General features: G+C 39.7%; 1 protein-coding gene across 2 annotated transcripts in view; it reads right to left on the bottom strand.

The window, feature by feature from the left end:
- Positions 1–16,536, bottom strand: part of fasn (fatty acid synthase) — a 28,434-nt gene extending 11,898 nt beyond the window's left edge. The window contains exons 1-21 of one of the 2 annotated variants that reach the window (XM_086065346.1): positions 16,513–16,536; positions 12,874–13,009; positions 9,819–9,971; positions 9,494–9,667; positions 8,115–8,315; positions 7,902–8,024; positions 7,337–7,452; positions 7,052–7,186; positions 5,181–5,655; positions 4,897–5,084; positions 4,552–4,741; positions 4,179–4,273; positions 3,951–4,085; positions 3,626–3,829; positions 3,074–3,189; positions 2,819–2,991; positions 2,520–2,711; positions 2,272–2,352; positions 1,842–2,027; positions 1,346–1,525; positions 735–938 (exon numbers count right to left, since the gene is read on the bottom strand). In XM_086065346.1, the coding sequence (XP_085921472.1) occupies positions 735–938; positions 1,346–1,525; positions 1,842–2,027; positions 2,272–2,352; positions 2,520–2,711; positions 2,819–2,991; positions 3,074–3,189; positions 3,626–3,829; positions 3,951–4,085; positions 4,179–4,273; positions 4,552–4,741; positions 4,897–5,084; positions 5,181–5,655; positions 7,052–7,186; positions 7,337–7,452; positions 7,902–8,024; positions 8,115–8,315; positions 9,494–9,667; positions 9,819–9,971; positions 12,874–13,000 (3,448 nt within the window). In that variant the 5' untranslated portion in view covers positions 13,001–13,009; positions 16,513–16,536. Of the gene's footprint in view, positions 1–734; positions 939–1,345; positions 1,526–1,841; positions 2,028–2,271; positions 2,353–2,519; positions 2,712–2,818; positions 2,992–3,073; positions 3,190–3,625; positions 3,830–3,950; positions 4,086–4,178; positions 4,274–4,551; positions 4,742–4,896; positions 5,085–5,180; positions 5,656–7,051; positions 7,187–7,336; positions 7,453–7,901; positions 8,025–8,114; positions 8,316–9,493; positions 9,668–9,818; positions 9,972–12,873; positions 13,010–15,698; positions 16,293–16,512 lie in introns of those variants that run through there. The other variant, XM_086065345.1, reaches the window with a different exon arrangement.
- Positions 16,537–16,892: the final 356 nt, after the last annotated feature.

The raw sequence follows: 16,892 nt of genomic DNA, 5'->3' as shown, positions 1-16,892 counted from the left end.
AGTATGGATTTTCGTCGAATAATGAAGACAAGACGAAAATGTACTTCACTTAATCAAAACTGGACTAAAATCATTTTTGACATTTTAGTTGATGAACAAAAACGAGACGAAAATTATATGATTTTGTAAAATCCTGTCTCTGCTAATCTGTCACTGTGACACACTGACAGTACACCCCCTTTCAAATCTGCATCTAGCAAGTGCAACATGCACAAACACATGGGACAGACAGAAGTGGATTCACGGTGAACGATTAAGAAAAAAAGTATCATAGTTATAATGTAATATTATTCCAATGGCTACAATAACGTTAAGCCGACCGCTAACTAATGCTGGCTAATTTACTAGCTCATAGCATGGAGCCACAGTAGCCACTTGTTGATCTACTGTAATTGTGTGTGAATTTGTTTTTCACTTAAAAATGAGATTACATTTTATGTGAAATTGTTTAAATCTGAAATGTTCAACATTATCTGCTGACAAAAAAAATATACTGGGGTAAAAATTATTGTCCTGACTAAAACAAGACTAAAACGTTGGCAGTGTTTGTTGACTAAAACAATTATGTTTTCTTGGACTAAAATAATAGATTTATAGTAGACTAAAAGTTAACTAAATAAAAACGAGATGAGGTTGACTATGTTAAAAACTAACAAGCGTGATTGAAGCTGGACCAAAACTGAGACTGAATTTAAAAATGGCTGATAAAATTAACACTAGTTTTACATAAGTACCTTTGCAAAATTTCAGTTGCTCTACAAGCTTCCCATTGGTTGCCAGGCACTCCGTCTCTACGTAGGGAACAAACAGGAACTTCTCCAGGGTCGGGGGGTTCTGCTGCTGCTGCCGACGTGGTGCCACAGTTGCATGAAGGCCGCTGATCTGCACTCCCCCAGCAGTGATTTTGTCAAGGCAGCGGTTGACGTGGACTGTCACAGCTATCAGAATATTTTTGACAGAAAAGTCTGATGAGACCAAGTTTTATGCTTTATTAAGATGTCATTATGCTATGAATAGTATGAATTACAAATATATTCTCATCCATTAAGATCATGTATGTCAAACTCAGGTCCGCAGTGGGGTTTTATATTTGTCCCACAAGATGACATCAAATGTGCAGTGTAGCTGATCCGATGGTGTATAGCTCTTGCACTGCTAATATTAAAAGTCCCAGAATGCTTTACAAGAGTGTTGGTGATCAGTCAATACCAGTCTGATAAGTAATGATTATTATTTTTTTCAATAAATATTGAGTTTTGCCCGCAACCCACTGCCAGGTTTTAATTTTGGCCCACTGTGAATTTGAGTTACACTATCACTTTGACTAATGTATTCAGCATCATACCTAGTTTTCCTTCTGCATACTCGCAGACCTTTTCCAGATGGATAGCGGGATCAATGCATACTGAGCGAATCCTGGTTGGCAAACGAAGACTACGGCCAGAGAGCCCAACAACAATCATCTGCAGCATGGTATCCAGAAGTGTAACCCAGTTTCCCGTCCACTGCAACTTCCCATTGTCACCTGGAGGAGAACATTTGCAACAATTTAGTTGACAAACAATTGTCAGTGTACAAGATACAGTGCTAAAGCGGGTCTTGCACAGGATGCTATTCAAGCTAGGATCACTGAGAATAACAAGTAGAACCTATAACCTTTTGCTGTGTGTTGCAGTATTGTCTACTGTCATCCATGGCAGTTAAAAGTTAGTGATACAGTAAATAAAGTCATCGGATCTGTTACTTTGGATCTGATTCAAACTGTATTGGTCACTTCTTTGGCTACATTCCTAGAGCGCAAAATAGACCAAAACATGACACGCTTCATACTCGAAACTCACCAGCATTATTAGATTCCAAGATGCCTTGGAAAGACTTGCCATAATCATAACCGCGCAGTCGCAGTTCCTTGTATACATCATGTGCCATAAGTTTCAGTTTGGGGTCCTTGTTGTCTTTGGGAGCTTCCTGGTTCAATTGCCTATGGAATGAATCAAGGGCTGCATCCTCCAAAACACTGACTTTTCCTGATAATGACAGAATACTTGTTGGAACATTGCACTGTATGTTCACATTTTGATCAAAAGTTTACCAAGAAGAAACATTTACAAAACTTTGTAAAATGTGAAGGACAGGTGGGATCTTAATATAAAGTCTTAATTAGCAAAATACAAAAGATTTGGTATCTGTGCACAATTTGATAACAGTTACCTAACAATCTTGAAGTGGCTGTCATTATTGTAACTTCTAATTCAATCTAAAACTACCTACCACTGACTGCCAGGTTTCCATTCTCTGAAACTTCAAACTTGTTAGTGGCAGGCATGAAACGCACTTCCAACTGGACAACACCTGTAAAAAATTGTTTAAAAAAAATGTCAAGACATGCACATGAATAGCTCTTTCAAAACACAATAAATCCATTTTGATTAAAATAATTTCCTGATAGCATCTGTACACGTTGAATGGCATGACAACATATAGATCATTGCAACAGCATCCTTGCTTCTACTACTCACCAGTCTTTGGTAGGATTGTGGCCCTATGGATGGTGACTTCATCAAATGTCACAGGCGTTGTGTCCATGACAAGTCCCAAACTTCTCACTAAGGTACGCCAGGCCAACACCAAGTAACCTGTCGCCGGGTAAAGGACACGCCCATCGATGCAGTGTCCAATCAGATAATAATCTGGAGATTCCGGATTTATGTCTGTTGGTTAGAGTTGGACACAGAAAAAAAATACAATAGATCAGAGAGAACCTTATGGCGTGTTATCCTAAATAAAATCAAAGGAAAGCAGATGTACTGATACATACTGATGTTGTAGACAATGGCTGAATTTGACCCAGAGCCAGAGGAGAAATCCTCTGTCTTGGGTACATCCCATGTCTGAGAATGGTCCCACTGCACCAAGGGAGAAATCATAGGGGTACCAACTGCTACAGGGTATTTAACTTCGGAACACAGAGCATTACCATCCAAGTTGATGCTATAGAGATTCACAAAGAATTGTGATATCAGTAACCAGAATATACTTCCAAGAGTCATTGTAACTGAATGGAGGCACTGACCCATTCATGTAAAGTTTGCCAATGTTAGAGAGAAAAAAATCCAGGTTATTGGGGTGACCTCTCTTCATGAGGGGAAGTGAAGTACATGTTTGCTTCAGGCTACGCTTCAGGATGGCCTAGGGAACGATGACAGGAAGTTGAGAATATATTATTTTGAAAAAGAACATCTCTAGCCCAAGTGATTATTGAACCTTTTGAAAACTAATCTGTTTTACACAATTGTTCCCAGTTTGATGGGTGCAGCTAAATAAACACTGCCCATCACGCACACACTTAACAGTTCTTTGTTTATTGTCAATAAATGCTATAAATAACTCTGTGATGATAATACCGCTTTATAATGAAACATATTTTAGATAAAGTAATCACTGATCTTTGCAGTCTCCACAAAGGAATGTTGAGTACACTATAAATTTAGTAAGTTTTTAGTTTAATTGGAACGAAATAAAATAGTAAATTATGTTTCGAAACGTAGTATGATACCCAATCTGTCTTAATCAAACTAAAACATAGTTTTACACAAGATATACACAAGATCAATAAAACAAACACCTGAAGGAGAGCATGAGGTGCTATCTCCACAAGAACAGCATTGTCAGGCACCAGGCTGAGGCCCTCTTGGAACAGAACCGGGCTCACGAGGTTGTTGACGTGATAGTCAGCGGTACTGTATAGAGCCAGAGGAGTGTCCCAGTCCGACTGAGGGATGCTCGTGCTCACCCAACGGGGTGAACGCAGCTTTGGATTTTTAATTACCTATACCCAAAAGAATTATTGGCATTTAATAAAGTATATATCAATATCAAAATAGTACAGTATTACAGCAAGTTCCAATCATACTCATAATGTTAAAAAACAGAATAGAGTATGTGAATACCTTCTTTAGGGCAGCTAAGAGAGTTGGAGCGATGGACTCCATATAGTACGAGTGAAAAGCCACACCGGCGCTGCGCACCTCTTTTGCAAACACTCCCTGCTCTTTGAGCTCAGCCACAAATTTGCTGACTGCCTCCTAATGAAGAAACACACACAGCAACTGGTTAAATCTAGATGACAATTAGTATTTTATAGCATTTATGCTTGGCATCCAGCTAAGACGTCTGACCTGAGGACCAGAGATAGTAACTGTGTCCTCAGCATTGTGGCAGGCTGGGACGACACCCTTGGGACACTGAGCCATACACTCCTTCCAGGTCAATCCTGAAACATCACACAACAAATAATCCATCCATCCATTTTCTATAGCAGATGCTAATTAAGGTCTCAGGTGAACTGGACCCTATCCCAGCCGACCCAGGACGAATAGCAGAACATGCTAACCACTAGTACCCCCAATTCTGTGTAGCATCAAATCAACATAATAAACAATAAACAGAATTGATAGAAACATGCATTTACATTTTTGAATAATCTGTATGTACCTGCAAAACTGTTGTGATGACTCATAGCAGATGAGAGTGACGAGTGCTTCCACTTACCCACTGCCGCCATGCCCCCAGGAGGAAGATCAGCTTCTTTGATGCAACGTCCCCTCCAGTACGCAGCCAAGATGGCCTCCTCCTGGCTGAGGGACCCGTCAGCATAGCCACAAGCCAGCTCTCCCACTGAGTGGCCCACAATACCGTCAGGCTGTAGACCCAACTTAGTGAGCACGTCTATCTGAGCTATCTGCATTCAGGTGAGGCACAGAACACACAACTGTTAAAACGCCATCCTTTGAGTCAGTCAGTCATACATAAAAGTAAATAAAGTCATAAAAGAAGGCATATGTTTTGCAATACTGCATATTTTTTTCTTTGCTGCCAAAACAGTTGCTCATCTACCTGTATGGCAGCAAGCCCAACAAAGGCATGAACAGTGTCTTCAAAAGTAGCCTCATTGGCCTCCATGAGAAGGTGCGACACGACCAGACCCGTTTCCTTCAGAGCCATGTCAGATCGCATTATTGACTTTCGGAAGTCTGGTAGCTGCATGAGGCTGCGACCCATGCCCGCCCACTGTGTCCCCATACCTGTGATACACATACAATGCAAAAGTGTTATCTACCAGAGTCGGTCCAGAGGTAAATAGTATTATTACTCTCATGCTCCTGAATTGTCTCTCTCACCTGAGCATATGTACCAGAGGGGCCTGGGAGTGGCCTGCACCTGCTGTACTTCAGTGGTATCAGTCTGAGAACCAATCAGTGTGTAGCCTCGATAGAGCATAGCAGCAGTGGGATTTCCAGACACTCCATTGAGCAAAGACAGGAATCCATCATTGATACTGTTTTCCTTTGCTTTTTGGAGCAGCGAGCTCACAGCAGTCTCCGTCCGGCCGCAGGCTTGAAGCACTCGAGAGACTGTCCTGGTTGGTGTGCTAATGTCACCCTGTGTCTGAGCACTCCTCTCATTGGGACGAAGGATGACATGGACATTTGAACCCCCAAATCCAAAGGAGTTGATGCCTACAATGCCACCACGTACAGGTACGGGCCGATCGACAATTTGAACACGACCATCAGTGAGGGCAGGAATGTCAGTGTTAGGACTGTTGAAGTGTAGGTTGGGGGCCCACACGCCTTTTTCCAGAGAGAGTAACACCTACAAATAGGGTAAAGAAATGATTAAATATTGTTCTGCCTTGCAGTTTGGCCATTGTTTAGGGTCGGACCCTTTCTTGGGACGGACGTTATGTTTGCGGATATCCGGTATTATGCCCAGTAGTCTAAGCGGGTTTTTGTAGAGACGCCAGCAAGCAGCGACCACGCAACAATTTACAAGTGTACGTGCTTTGTCACGAAAAACTTGGTCAGATGGTGTGTAAGTAATATAATTCATGTTTAAGTTTTAACTACTGATTTATTTGACAAGGCAGTTTATTTATCGTCTGTGTTTTTGCCATAACACATTCCACAATGACATATCAACACTGACTGCTGCAGTAGCTGTAAATGGTAGACCTTTGCATACTTCACATCAAACTTGCATCTCTCATAATAGAGAAACTGGATCAAATATAGTAAAAATATTCACCACTAATCTATTTTAACACATTTTCTCATTCTAATTGCTGTAGTACAGGACCGAACTTGAGCACCCTTGCTGTAGTGGTTGCCAATGATGGCCAATAGTTACGACAAAATGATGGGGGGGAAAGTACTCAGAATGAGAGCGGGTGTTTTCATTCATTTCTGGTGAATAATTCTCAATCCATCTCTATTGTCTTACAAAAGAAAAAGAGCATCTCTGTCCTTGCAAGTTACTGATGTACCAACCCAAACACTTCTCCTGTTTTGCTGATGCAGCGTTATTTTTTTATTTGTTAACTTTTGATCATGTGTTTATTGGTTAACAATAAGTTTATCAGTGCAAACTCAAGACAGTGTATCAACTGTAAATTCAAAACTAATGGAAACTATTCATGTTATTCATCACATTATTTTGCATGATCAGTACATCAATGTTTGATATTATCCATTATAATAGATGTTATTAACTTTCAACAATCAATTTACTTTGTCTTTCTTTCTGTGTTTGATTCATGTATGTTGTGTGAACTTTGTGTGATCTTTAAGTTTACATAAATTACGGTAACAATGTAACTCTTCTTCGATAATGAGAGAGCAACAAGATTAGGTTTAGATTAGATAAGGTACTCAGTTTCCGAAAGCATGAGGCCAAACTGATAAGAAAACAACCTCGGAGAGTCTTCACAGGTAGATAAATAGAATGCAATATACACCAGTGTTTATGAATAGTTTAACATTCCCCTTGACTGTCTCATGGTCATATGGCTGCAGGCTGGTGACGCTTTTATTCAACAACAATTATTGTCTAACTCTTGTCTTATTCATACATGTTTCAGGAATTCCCTCTGCATTAAACACATTTGATCTATTTCCCAAAACTATGAGAGGAACCTTGGAGCAAAATATGTACTTATATGAATACATCTAATATTTTATTGATTTTACCAACAAAACTGCTTCCTCCTTACCTTTGCCATGGCAGCCAGCCCAGATGCCGGTTCTGGATGGCCCATGTTAGACTTGGTGGACCCAATAAGCAGTGGCTCTCGCTTTGACTGGCAGAACACACTGACAATACCATTAACTTCCTGTGGGTCACCGACCTGCAAGTTGAGAGCATCAACATCCCATTTGAGAGCAGACCCAAACATGAATTTGTCAGAAGTTATTTTACAGTTGAGGTTTGGTTTAAAATTTAAAATTTAAATAATAATCCAGATGCAGATTTTAGATAAGACAACAGGCGCACTGACCTTTGTTCCGGTGCCATGGGCTTCAATGTACTCGACCTGCTCAGGTGTGATATTTGCCTCTTGATACAGAGAACGAACTAGCGTTGCCTGCATCTCACCTGAAGGAAACGTTACTCCTACAAGACAAAGGGGAATCAGTGAGACAATTTTCTTCACATACAAGTGCACAAGAATACTTATATGCAACCGTAAATACAACAAACTTCCGTCCATGCATCCATTAATGATTTTCTATAGCACATGTCCTCATTAGTGTCCGGGGACAGGTTTAGCCTATCTCAGCTGACACTGGGCGAGAGGCGGGGTCCTGGACGAGTCACCACTCGCACGGCCTATATTAGACAAACAACCATTCACACTGCTCAGATTTGAACCCGGATCACCTGATTGTGAGCAGACGTGCCAATACTTTACCATGCTGCTATATCCAAACAATGAAGAGTACAAAATAATCTAAAAGGCACTGACCTAATTTCTGCCATTTCATCCTTTGTGAAGATTCCCTCAAATCATTCAACCAAACGCGCTGCTCTTGCGCTATACTGTGGCTAGTGTGTCCCCTCACCCTGTTCTTTGTATCCATCTGTGTTGTTGCCAGCATTCAACACTGTGGCGTAAACTCTCCTAGCTGTCGAGCGCTTGGTCAGCAACACTGCTACTGCTGCCTCAGAGCGACAGTATCCATTACCTTAACAAGAGAATGATAAATACATCAATAAATATGGGTACCGTCATATAATATGCACATTGATTTAACACCAGATCAAAAGATTTTTACCTGAGGAATCAAAAGACTTGCAGGTCCCTTCGGGACTTAGCATGCCTAGTTTCATGAACTGCACCGAGGTGTTTGGCTTGAGGAGCAGGTTGACTCCCCCGACCAAGGCAGCATCACAGTGGCCCAGGCGGATGGCTTGGAAGGCGTTTTCTAAAGCGAGTAAGCTGGAGGAGCAGGCCGTGTCTATGGCTGTGCTGGGGCCTGCAGTAGGACAAAAAGGGAAGAAATGAGTAAAACACATCTACGAGCGAAATAGTGTGTAGAGAACATGTTTAATGCTTTAGTGGAACAGTGACTCTTAAAGCTAAAATATTGCCACATATAAAACAAACTACATACAATAACAAATATTGCTAAGTAAGAGATAATCACTAATCAGGTGATCCAAGAGTGAGAATCAGATGATCATTGAATCAATAAAGTATGACATGAAGTAGTGTTAATTTTATCAGACATTTTTAAATTTAGTCTCAGTTTTTGTCCAATTTCAATCACGCTTGTTAGTTTTTTTATAATAGTTACTATACCTCATTCTGTTTTTATTTTGTCAACTTTTAATAGACTATAAATCTAGCATTTTAGTTTTCATTTTAGTCCAAGAAAATATTATTCGCCTAGTTTTAGTCAACAAAAACTGTCAGTTTTTTAGTCAGGACAATCATTTTACCCCTACATATTTTTTTGGTCAGCAGATAATGTTGAACATTTCCGATCTAAAACTATTTCAACTAAAAATTTTCCCTCATCTTTTTGGTGAAAAACAACCTCACACACAATTACAGTATATCAACAAGTGGCTACTGGCTACTATGGCTCCATGCTAGTAAGTTTGCATTAGTTGGCGGTTGGATTAATTACTGTTGAAACGTTATAGCCGTTGCATTAATGTTACAATGTAGCTATCATTTATTATTATTATTATTATTTTTAAACCTTTCACCGTGAATCCACCTGTCTGTCCCATGTGTTTGTGCATATTGCACTCGCTAGCTGCAGATTTGAAATGGGGTGTCACTATGTGTCATGTGACAGATTAGCAGGGGCAGTATTTTACAAAATCATATAATTTTCATCTCATCTTTGTTCATGAACTAAAACGTCCATAGATTTTAGTCCAGTTTTTAAATTAAGTACATTTTCATCTCTTTTTCATTAGTCGACAAAAAAATGCATACTGCTTTAGTCCCAGTTATTGTTTATTAATTAGGGTTTTAGTCTAGTCTAGTCTTCGTCCGGTGAAAAATGTGTGTAGCCGAAAACACTATTTGTGTTTAGTTTTCGCTAATGAAATTAAGAATAGCATGAAGGTGAACACTGAAAGAGTAATATTTGTGCATCAGGCTGTGTGTGTGTGTGTGTGTGTGTGTGTGTATGTGTACCATTGAAGTCAAAGAAGTAGGAGAGTCTGTTGGCCAACATGGCCCGCTGGCAGCCAGTCATGCTGTAGCCAAGAAGCTCTTCGGGATCTCTGCTCAACGCCTCACCAGCCTCCGAACCACTCACCCCAATGTAGACGCCTGTCTTACTGCCACGCAGAGTGGTGGGGTTCAGTCCTGCATCACAACACAAGGTGGTCATTTGGCTTTCAACAGTAATATCAAGAGTTATTGTGATTTAAATTATACATTCCAGCAAACATATATAATTCTATTTTTTTGCTACCCTACACAAAATGTTTCCATGAAAAATATTCAGGGTCCTTACCTCCATCAACTATAGCCTCATAAGCGACTTCCAGCATGATACGGAGCTGAGGGTCCATGTTGTTAGCTTGTTTGGGATGGACTCCAAAGAATGCTGCATCAAAATGGCCAATGTCTTTCAGTTTACCGTTCCTCTTTGGGAGACCGTACAGGCCTGAAATGCAAACCAGGCAAAACGGTTATCAGTTTAAAAAAACCTTCAAGAGTTCATCGTACTGATTTTTCACAATCACTGTCAAGTTACTGAAGAGGGAAACTGAGGGATGAAATCTCTAAATTGGGAAACAACTACATCAATATGATATGCAAGGTTCAATCCTGTGGTAACCATTTGTTGCTGCATAGCACATCAGCATGGACTGATCGAAGAGCAACCGTCAATTAGACCCGACCAAAACATATTCCGTATGTTGGATTAATCAAGTATATGTGCCAAGAGTCTCAAGGCCAAGCAAGGGAGAGGTCACAGCGACACAATGGTCTAGCTCAAATCACCTATTATATGTGTACCAAAGAGGACTAATATAATAATAATAATAATAATAATTCACTGACATTTTAGGGCCACAACCCCCAACTAAGAAACATGCATACAGTCCCTCGTGAATAATGGTTAAAAGAAGAGTGAAAAATAACTGTACTGTTGAAGTGCTTAGCTCCAATTCTACGAAGTGATGTTGCAGTGGTCATGGGTTAAAAACATTGAGATCAGACAAGCAGGAGGTGAAAGGATTTGTCATGGCCTCCTCCTCATGAGTCAAACGTTTCGGTTCTCTAAATCATCATTGTCCATGTTCTAATATGGCAGATGGATTATCCTGTATGATGGTTCATTGTCATGGTCTTGAGACTCCTGACTGATCATCGTAGCTAACAAGCTGAAGTATCTTCACTGATGCTCATTACCAAACGTTCGGATCGAACGTTTCTGCCATGAAACTGATTAGAAAAGCTTTATTACTGATTAAATAAAACACCGCTCAAGAAAGTGACATGCAAAAGTAAAAAAATAACAACAAAAACACGTGCTTCTTAGGTCTTCAATCATAAAAGACTGAAATGAAAGCGAAAAATTTAAACAATGTTTACAAAAAACAAACACTGAAATAACTTCATAAAAGCCACGATTAAAAAAATCTAAATTAAATAACCAGATGAATGGCAGCCCAGTAGGACTGTAACATTACAATGAACCAGTAAGTAATCACTGACACAATAGCTCAAATACTTCCTTGGGCCACTTGTAAAGTCAATAAAGAAAAACACCTTCAAACCATTCCCAGGTGCCGGTAAGGTCACTTGCTCACTTCCTTATTAAAAAAAAAATAAATAAAAAATAAAAAAATGATACGTCATTAGAGGTTAAATTGTAGTCTGCCGCATCAAATCACCAAACCTATAAAGCACATGAGTGCCTATTAATAAGGTTTCCATTCATGAATTAGCACAATGAAATCTTCAGTAGGCCAAATTACTAAAGCACCTAAACTTGGCCATACTGTATATGACATTGGTGAAACTATTGGAAATAAGACTTATTTTACAATGTGACCTTTAATGTAATGAAATCTTTAAAATCTGGATATTTAGTTAGTTCTGGCATAAAGTACATACATTATTGTTTAAACTTACAATATACACACAAACATAGTGGAGTCACACAGGCACATTACATCTGGGTGGTATTCCATCAACGCAGCTAAAGAAAGCCAGGCTCATGCAAAAAAAGTGCGTCTTGAACTAACACCATCTTCGAATTAAGTGCCAAGTCGTTCCACAAACTCAATCCAGCCGCGTGTTATCAAGGCTAACCCAAAACGGGATTGCATAGCCTGGTTTTGCAGGCGCTCTTGGGGTAGGTAAGAAGTCCTGGTGAGTCGAGAGGCGAAATGGCGATCAATTATATCAAAAGACAGACAAAACTAGAGCAGTATTCTTCTCACAAACAGAAAAGTTATTAATGAAGCTGTATGAGGAATCCAAGACAGAAATCACCAATAAACCAAATGTGCATAAGTGTCATTAACTCAGCAGCCATTTTCACTAAAGCAACCCCTTTCGCTCCCGGCTGTTTTACTGGATTTCGACTGATTTTGCAAGGCCCAAAGAATATTGTGTCTATTGCTATAAAAACATGGAACCTACCAAAAGAAAGATTAGAGTCTCTTATTTTATCAGGAAAAAAGTGTATTAGAATATAGTTTCATAAGTATTCACAAATTTCTTTAAAACACTGGGGACAAGAGCCTTTTGCAACATGCCCCTGGTTGATCTCTTAAACTCTGCTGCCGCCCGCAGGCCGTTTTTCTAATAACTATTATCGTTTTAAGCGTTCTCTTCAGTTCAGAGGCTGCATCAAAGCTTTCTATATGCTCTAGCATAAAAAATACATTAAAAAAAACATATAAATACGTTTTGGGTTTAAAATAGAAAGTTTTTGGGAGCAAATTAGTTAATCAAATACAATGTCATAAAAAAGAAAATATGCCATTTCAGGTGCTACACAAGCGCAAAAATGCACGTCACGGAAGAGTCTTTTGATGTTTTTTTTTCTTTCTCCAGGTTAGTCTTGCAGCATACATTTCCATGGTTACTGAGTGGGCATTCACATAAACCACGGTGATGAAATGGAACACCGATTTAAAATCAGCCAGGTTTATTGAAATGAGCCAGGCTATTAATTCTGCATCATAAATTACCATGGTTACTGAGTGGGAATTTATATAACCCACTGTGATGGAACGGAACTCTGATTTAAATGAGCTGGGTTCATCGGAATAAGACAGGCTTATCCTTAATCCGGCTTGATGAAATACCCCCCTGCTAAGAGCAAAATAGACCACTCAAAAATTGATAAGGAGTTTGGATTCCTGAAAAACAGCCCTGCCATCATAAAACTTGGCTAAGCTACATTGTAAAAAGTACAGTTCAATACTGTATTTGTTAACTGTACATGGAGTTGCTTCTGTGACTTTATAGAGGTACCACATTGTCCAACAAAAGCATAGTGTATTTCGCTGCCCAGCCACCATACTTTTACCTTTGCATGTACTCACCTGGGGTCCACCTGCGATCGTCCTCTGTCACCATGTCCACTCCATTGATGAGGTTCTCCCAAAATTCTGCCAGGTTGTTGGACTCGGGAAACCGACCCGATATACCTGCAATGACTACATCATCCATGCTGTATTTCTGTGGACAAAAGAGGGAAATTGGTCAGATAACATTCATCTATCACTCTTCTGTTCATCCATTTATATTATATATGTCAAGTCGCAGGAGCAGCAGCCTAAGCAGGGAATCTACTATTATATAGCACCTATTATGGTAAACCAATAGTAGGACAGGATATGCACATTGGTCTGCCATTTTGGCTCAGTAAACACAGTACAGCAAAAATGTCATTTTACAACTGTACAAATAACAATTAATAGAATACTGGCTGTTTTTACCACAACAAAACACAAAGCGCGCAATGTATTAATTCACAGAGAAGATGGTACAGTACCAAAGCATGTGTAATCGTGTTGGCTTCGACTGACAGGTTTGGAAATGAGGACTCCTACTAAGCACGCATGAATGAGCAATTTCAGTAGACAATGTAGACAGCGTAGACTAGTGTACACATCAGTGATGTTGTGTGTGTCTGTCTGTCTTGCTCTTTGTTCTTCCTTTCTGGGCCATGCCTTTGTGTGTCAGCAGGTGCTCTTGTCAGCCAATGAGATACTCTGAATTTAAGTCATTCAGCCCCTATGCTTAGATTTGCCCACATAACACGCTTAATTTCATTTTAATCAAACAGTAAAGAACAAATGTTTAAAAATCAGCCCTATTCTTCTTCTTAATACGAGTCAGTTTGGACGATAGTTGTCCCCAACCTTCCCTGATGGCATTTTTGAGTCCCAGGATGCACTCTCATTTAGATTAAAAGGGCTGCTTCAACACAGATAGCCTTACTCTGACCTGGCTCACATGCTAAAACCATGGCCATGACATAGCAGAATGAACATGTCAAGCCTCTGATGTGTTCTATCATCTTTTGCACTTTACCAATTCTGATTAGAACCACAAATGTATACATGATATCCAAGGAATTCAATATTCTATTATCATCACTCCTTTATCTCTATTATTATCCCCATTGTGGGTTTTCTTTTCTTACTGTACCAAGTATATTTACAGGCAAACAGTAATGTTTTCTCAAAAAATAGAAGTGATAGAAAGTCAAATAACTTGAGTCAAAGGAGTCCAAAAGTAAATAACTGGTATAGAAATAATGCATTCCAGTGTGAAGCAATCACCTTTATGAAACTAAATTTTTAACAAAAAGACATAGTGCAAATGTGATTATATTCATGCTACAAATGTGTATCATCATGCATCTCAGCTTTTACCATTAAAAAAAAGGTGTAAAGTAAGTTAACAAGTCACAACTGTCACCAATGAGTGACAATGTGTTTGCTTTAGTCTGTACTTAAATTAACAAGCGTTTTCTTTTAACACACCCTTGAGCTGGTCTTCCTTTGAGAATATGCGTCACAAAATAGCCACAGGAAAAATAAAGCGCACAGTAAATCTTTAGATGCTGCACACCTGAGCTGCTAGCGGTTTAGGGGATTTTATTTTAGAGGCCCATGTTTTATTTATTTTTTTAAGTCCAATTCCAAAGGCTTTTTATTTGAAGGTATCCTCCTATAGATTTATAATACTACTGATTTTACTTGATTGCTTAGCATTAAGTGTACTTTTTCAATTCAAACTCTTAACCAAGTAAATAAAGGTTGAAAATCAACATAATTTAATGTAAACACAGATATTTAACATAAATGTAATACATTGTCACATGATGTCACATAATGACTTGAGTTACGGCAGAACGTCAACTTTCCATGTCACACTTGCGATCACGCTGTATGACTCAGGTGGACAACGAAAGAGTCCATTGAGGAAATGTAAGCGATTAACTCAACCACGCAGCAGAACAAGTTTTGACTTGTCATACAACCTGTTAGGGGAAAACACATGGCCTTCTTCTTCCAAGTGACGGGGGACAAACATGCTTTGCATCAAGTAATTCACAACCAGCTGTGGACCACTAGTGCGTCTTGAGCTATTATCAGGGGTGCAGTAAATGAAAGAGATCATATTTATTTCTGTAGCTATTACACTATTTGTGGCATTCTTATTTTGCAGTGGCATGAGATTTTTTCTGTAAAATGGGTACCTTGGTTCAATAAAGATTGGCAAAGAGAACCCTGCTTTACGCCTTTGCCACCCTGTAATAGCACCTTTAAACATTTTACCCTCCATAGATAAAAACATTGCACCTGACATTGTTAATATGTATGTATGAATAGCAGTCTTTCACCAATGCATACTTTAGAGAGTCTCTTTCCATTACTGCGTCTTTGTTTCAATTTGTTTGGCCAATGTGCCAGTCAGGCTCTTTTATGCCCTTCTACTTTTGGCACAAACACAATTAATTCCTCAGCCTGCTTGGGAAATCCATTCACTCTTGTGTTACTTCACTTGGTTCACCCAGTTACGCCCGGCAGCCATGAACTCCAGTAAAAGTAACTGACAAGCAGAGAAAACGAGGATATAAATACTATTTTTTTGGTTAACATGATGGCAGACACATTCATTACTTAATAGACAGCATATCACACTCCTGTATGTGCACAATCACGTATTGACATCAGTCCCTACTTTACGTCACGATACTACAGTAAAACCACTTAACACCGCCCTACACATATTTTCTTTAAAATGTGTACAGTGAGTACGGTCTCACGGGTTAAATCGACGCAGTCTCACATTTAAAACAGAGTCACGCCATGACTATGTAATCCGCCAGCTTGACGCAGTTAGCTTGGCTTACCTGTGTCGTATTTCTTCCTAAGTAACGAGCAACAACCGCTTCGATGGGATGCTAAGGCGCTTCTGGAGCATGTGTTCCCACGTTTATTCCGTTTGTTGCTCCACGGTGGGCGGGTGCACTTCGACGATTAAAGAAGTGAAAAGCAGCATCCGTACTTGACTGTTTTCTCTTCTTCCGTCTGGTGAATTTAAATGCCCGACGTTATGCCCAGCCACGCCACATGGGCTGACGGTTTGGTTTGGCCGAGTAGTCCAATGAGAAAAGAGGCCGGGTTTTCGGATCCAGCCAGCGGCGAGTAATTCATTCAACGCCCCCTTGTAGTTAGACGCAGGAGGAAAATAGGGAAACTGGAGGTTTAGTAGAGTTCAAATCGACATTGCAGAGCCACTCTGTGTCTTCATGCAATGCTGGGCAGGTATTTGCATCACCAAGGGATGTCTTTTAACTTTAAAGACAAAAAAAAAATCAGTTAATGACGCTTTGATGAGATTCTTGGCGACTATAATCAAATGATTCCAGTAATACTATTTACTATGACGCATCTGCATTCCTCGTGTCTTAACAAGCAAATCAGTTACAAACACATCTTCTTAGAAACTACAGACATGTTATTCTGTTATACAGCATGTTTCCATGTGCGTTTATCGTACCGGTTCTAAGAAAGTGTGTTGCTGTTTTGCTTTCACCAGTTTAGACCATGATAAATAACCTCCTATTTTCGCCCTCAAGTAATTGCCAGTGCACATTAACCGGTCACGTTCAGACCTCAAGGCAAATTTACAATTACGTAAATCGACATTGAACGTGAACTTACCAGAGGACCCTGCAAAGGCACACGTGGATGACACGGACGTATTGACTTGTCACATATGTTGGCCAATGGCGTATCGAGGGTGTGGAGATTTATCCAATCAGAAACAAGAGGAAGGGAGATAGCGTGATTGAGAGGCGGTGCCAGATGATGACGTAACCGGCAATGCTGGGGTGATTTCCTGAGGTTACTGTCGTTCATAAATTCTGCTTGCGTGATATTCGGAGAAACTCCTACTGACCCACTCTGATAAGCACAGAAGATAAACTGACAAGCGTCCATAAACCATTGAAAGGGAAAGGAGGCTCTATACACTGAAGTAACAGTATTATTAACATTTGAAAAGTGGAATGAATTTAAAGTCATCCCAAAAAACAAACGAA

This window comes from Leptonotus elevatus, chromosome 20, assembly GCF_054856555.1.
Source record: "Leptonotus elevatus isolate MCC_2025b chromosome 20, RoL_Lele_1.0, whole genome shotgun sequence".
NCBI lineage: Eukaryota > Metazoa > Chordata > Actinopteri > Syngnathiformes > Syngnathidae > Leptonotus > Leptonotus elevatus.
The sequence above is the reverse complement of the archived record's forward strand: the minus strand, read 5'-3'. Positions and strand labels throughout refer to the sequence as shown.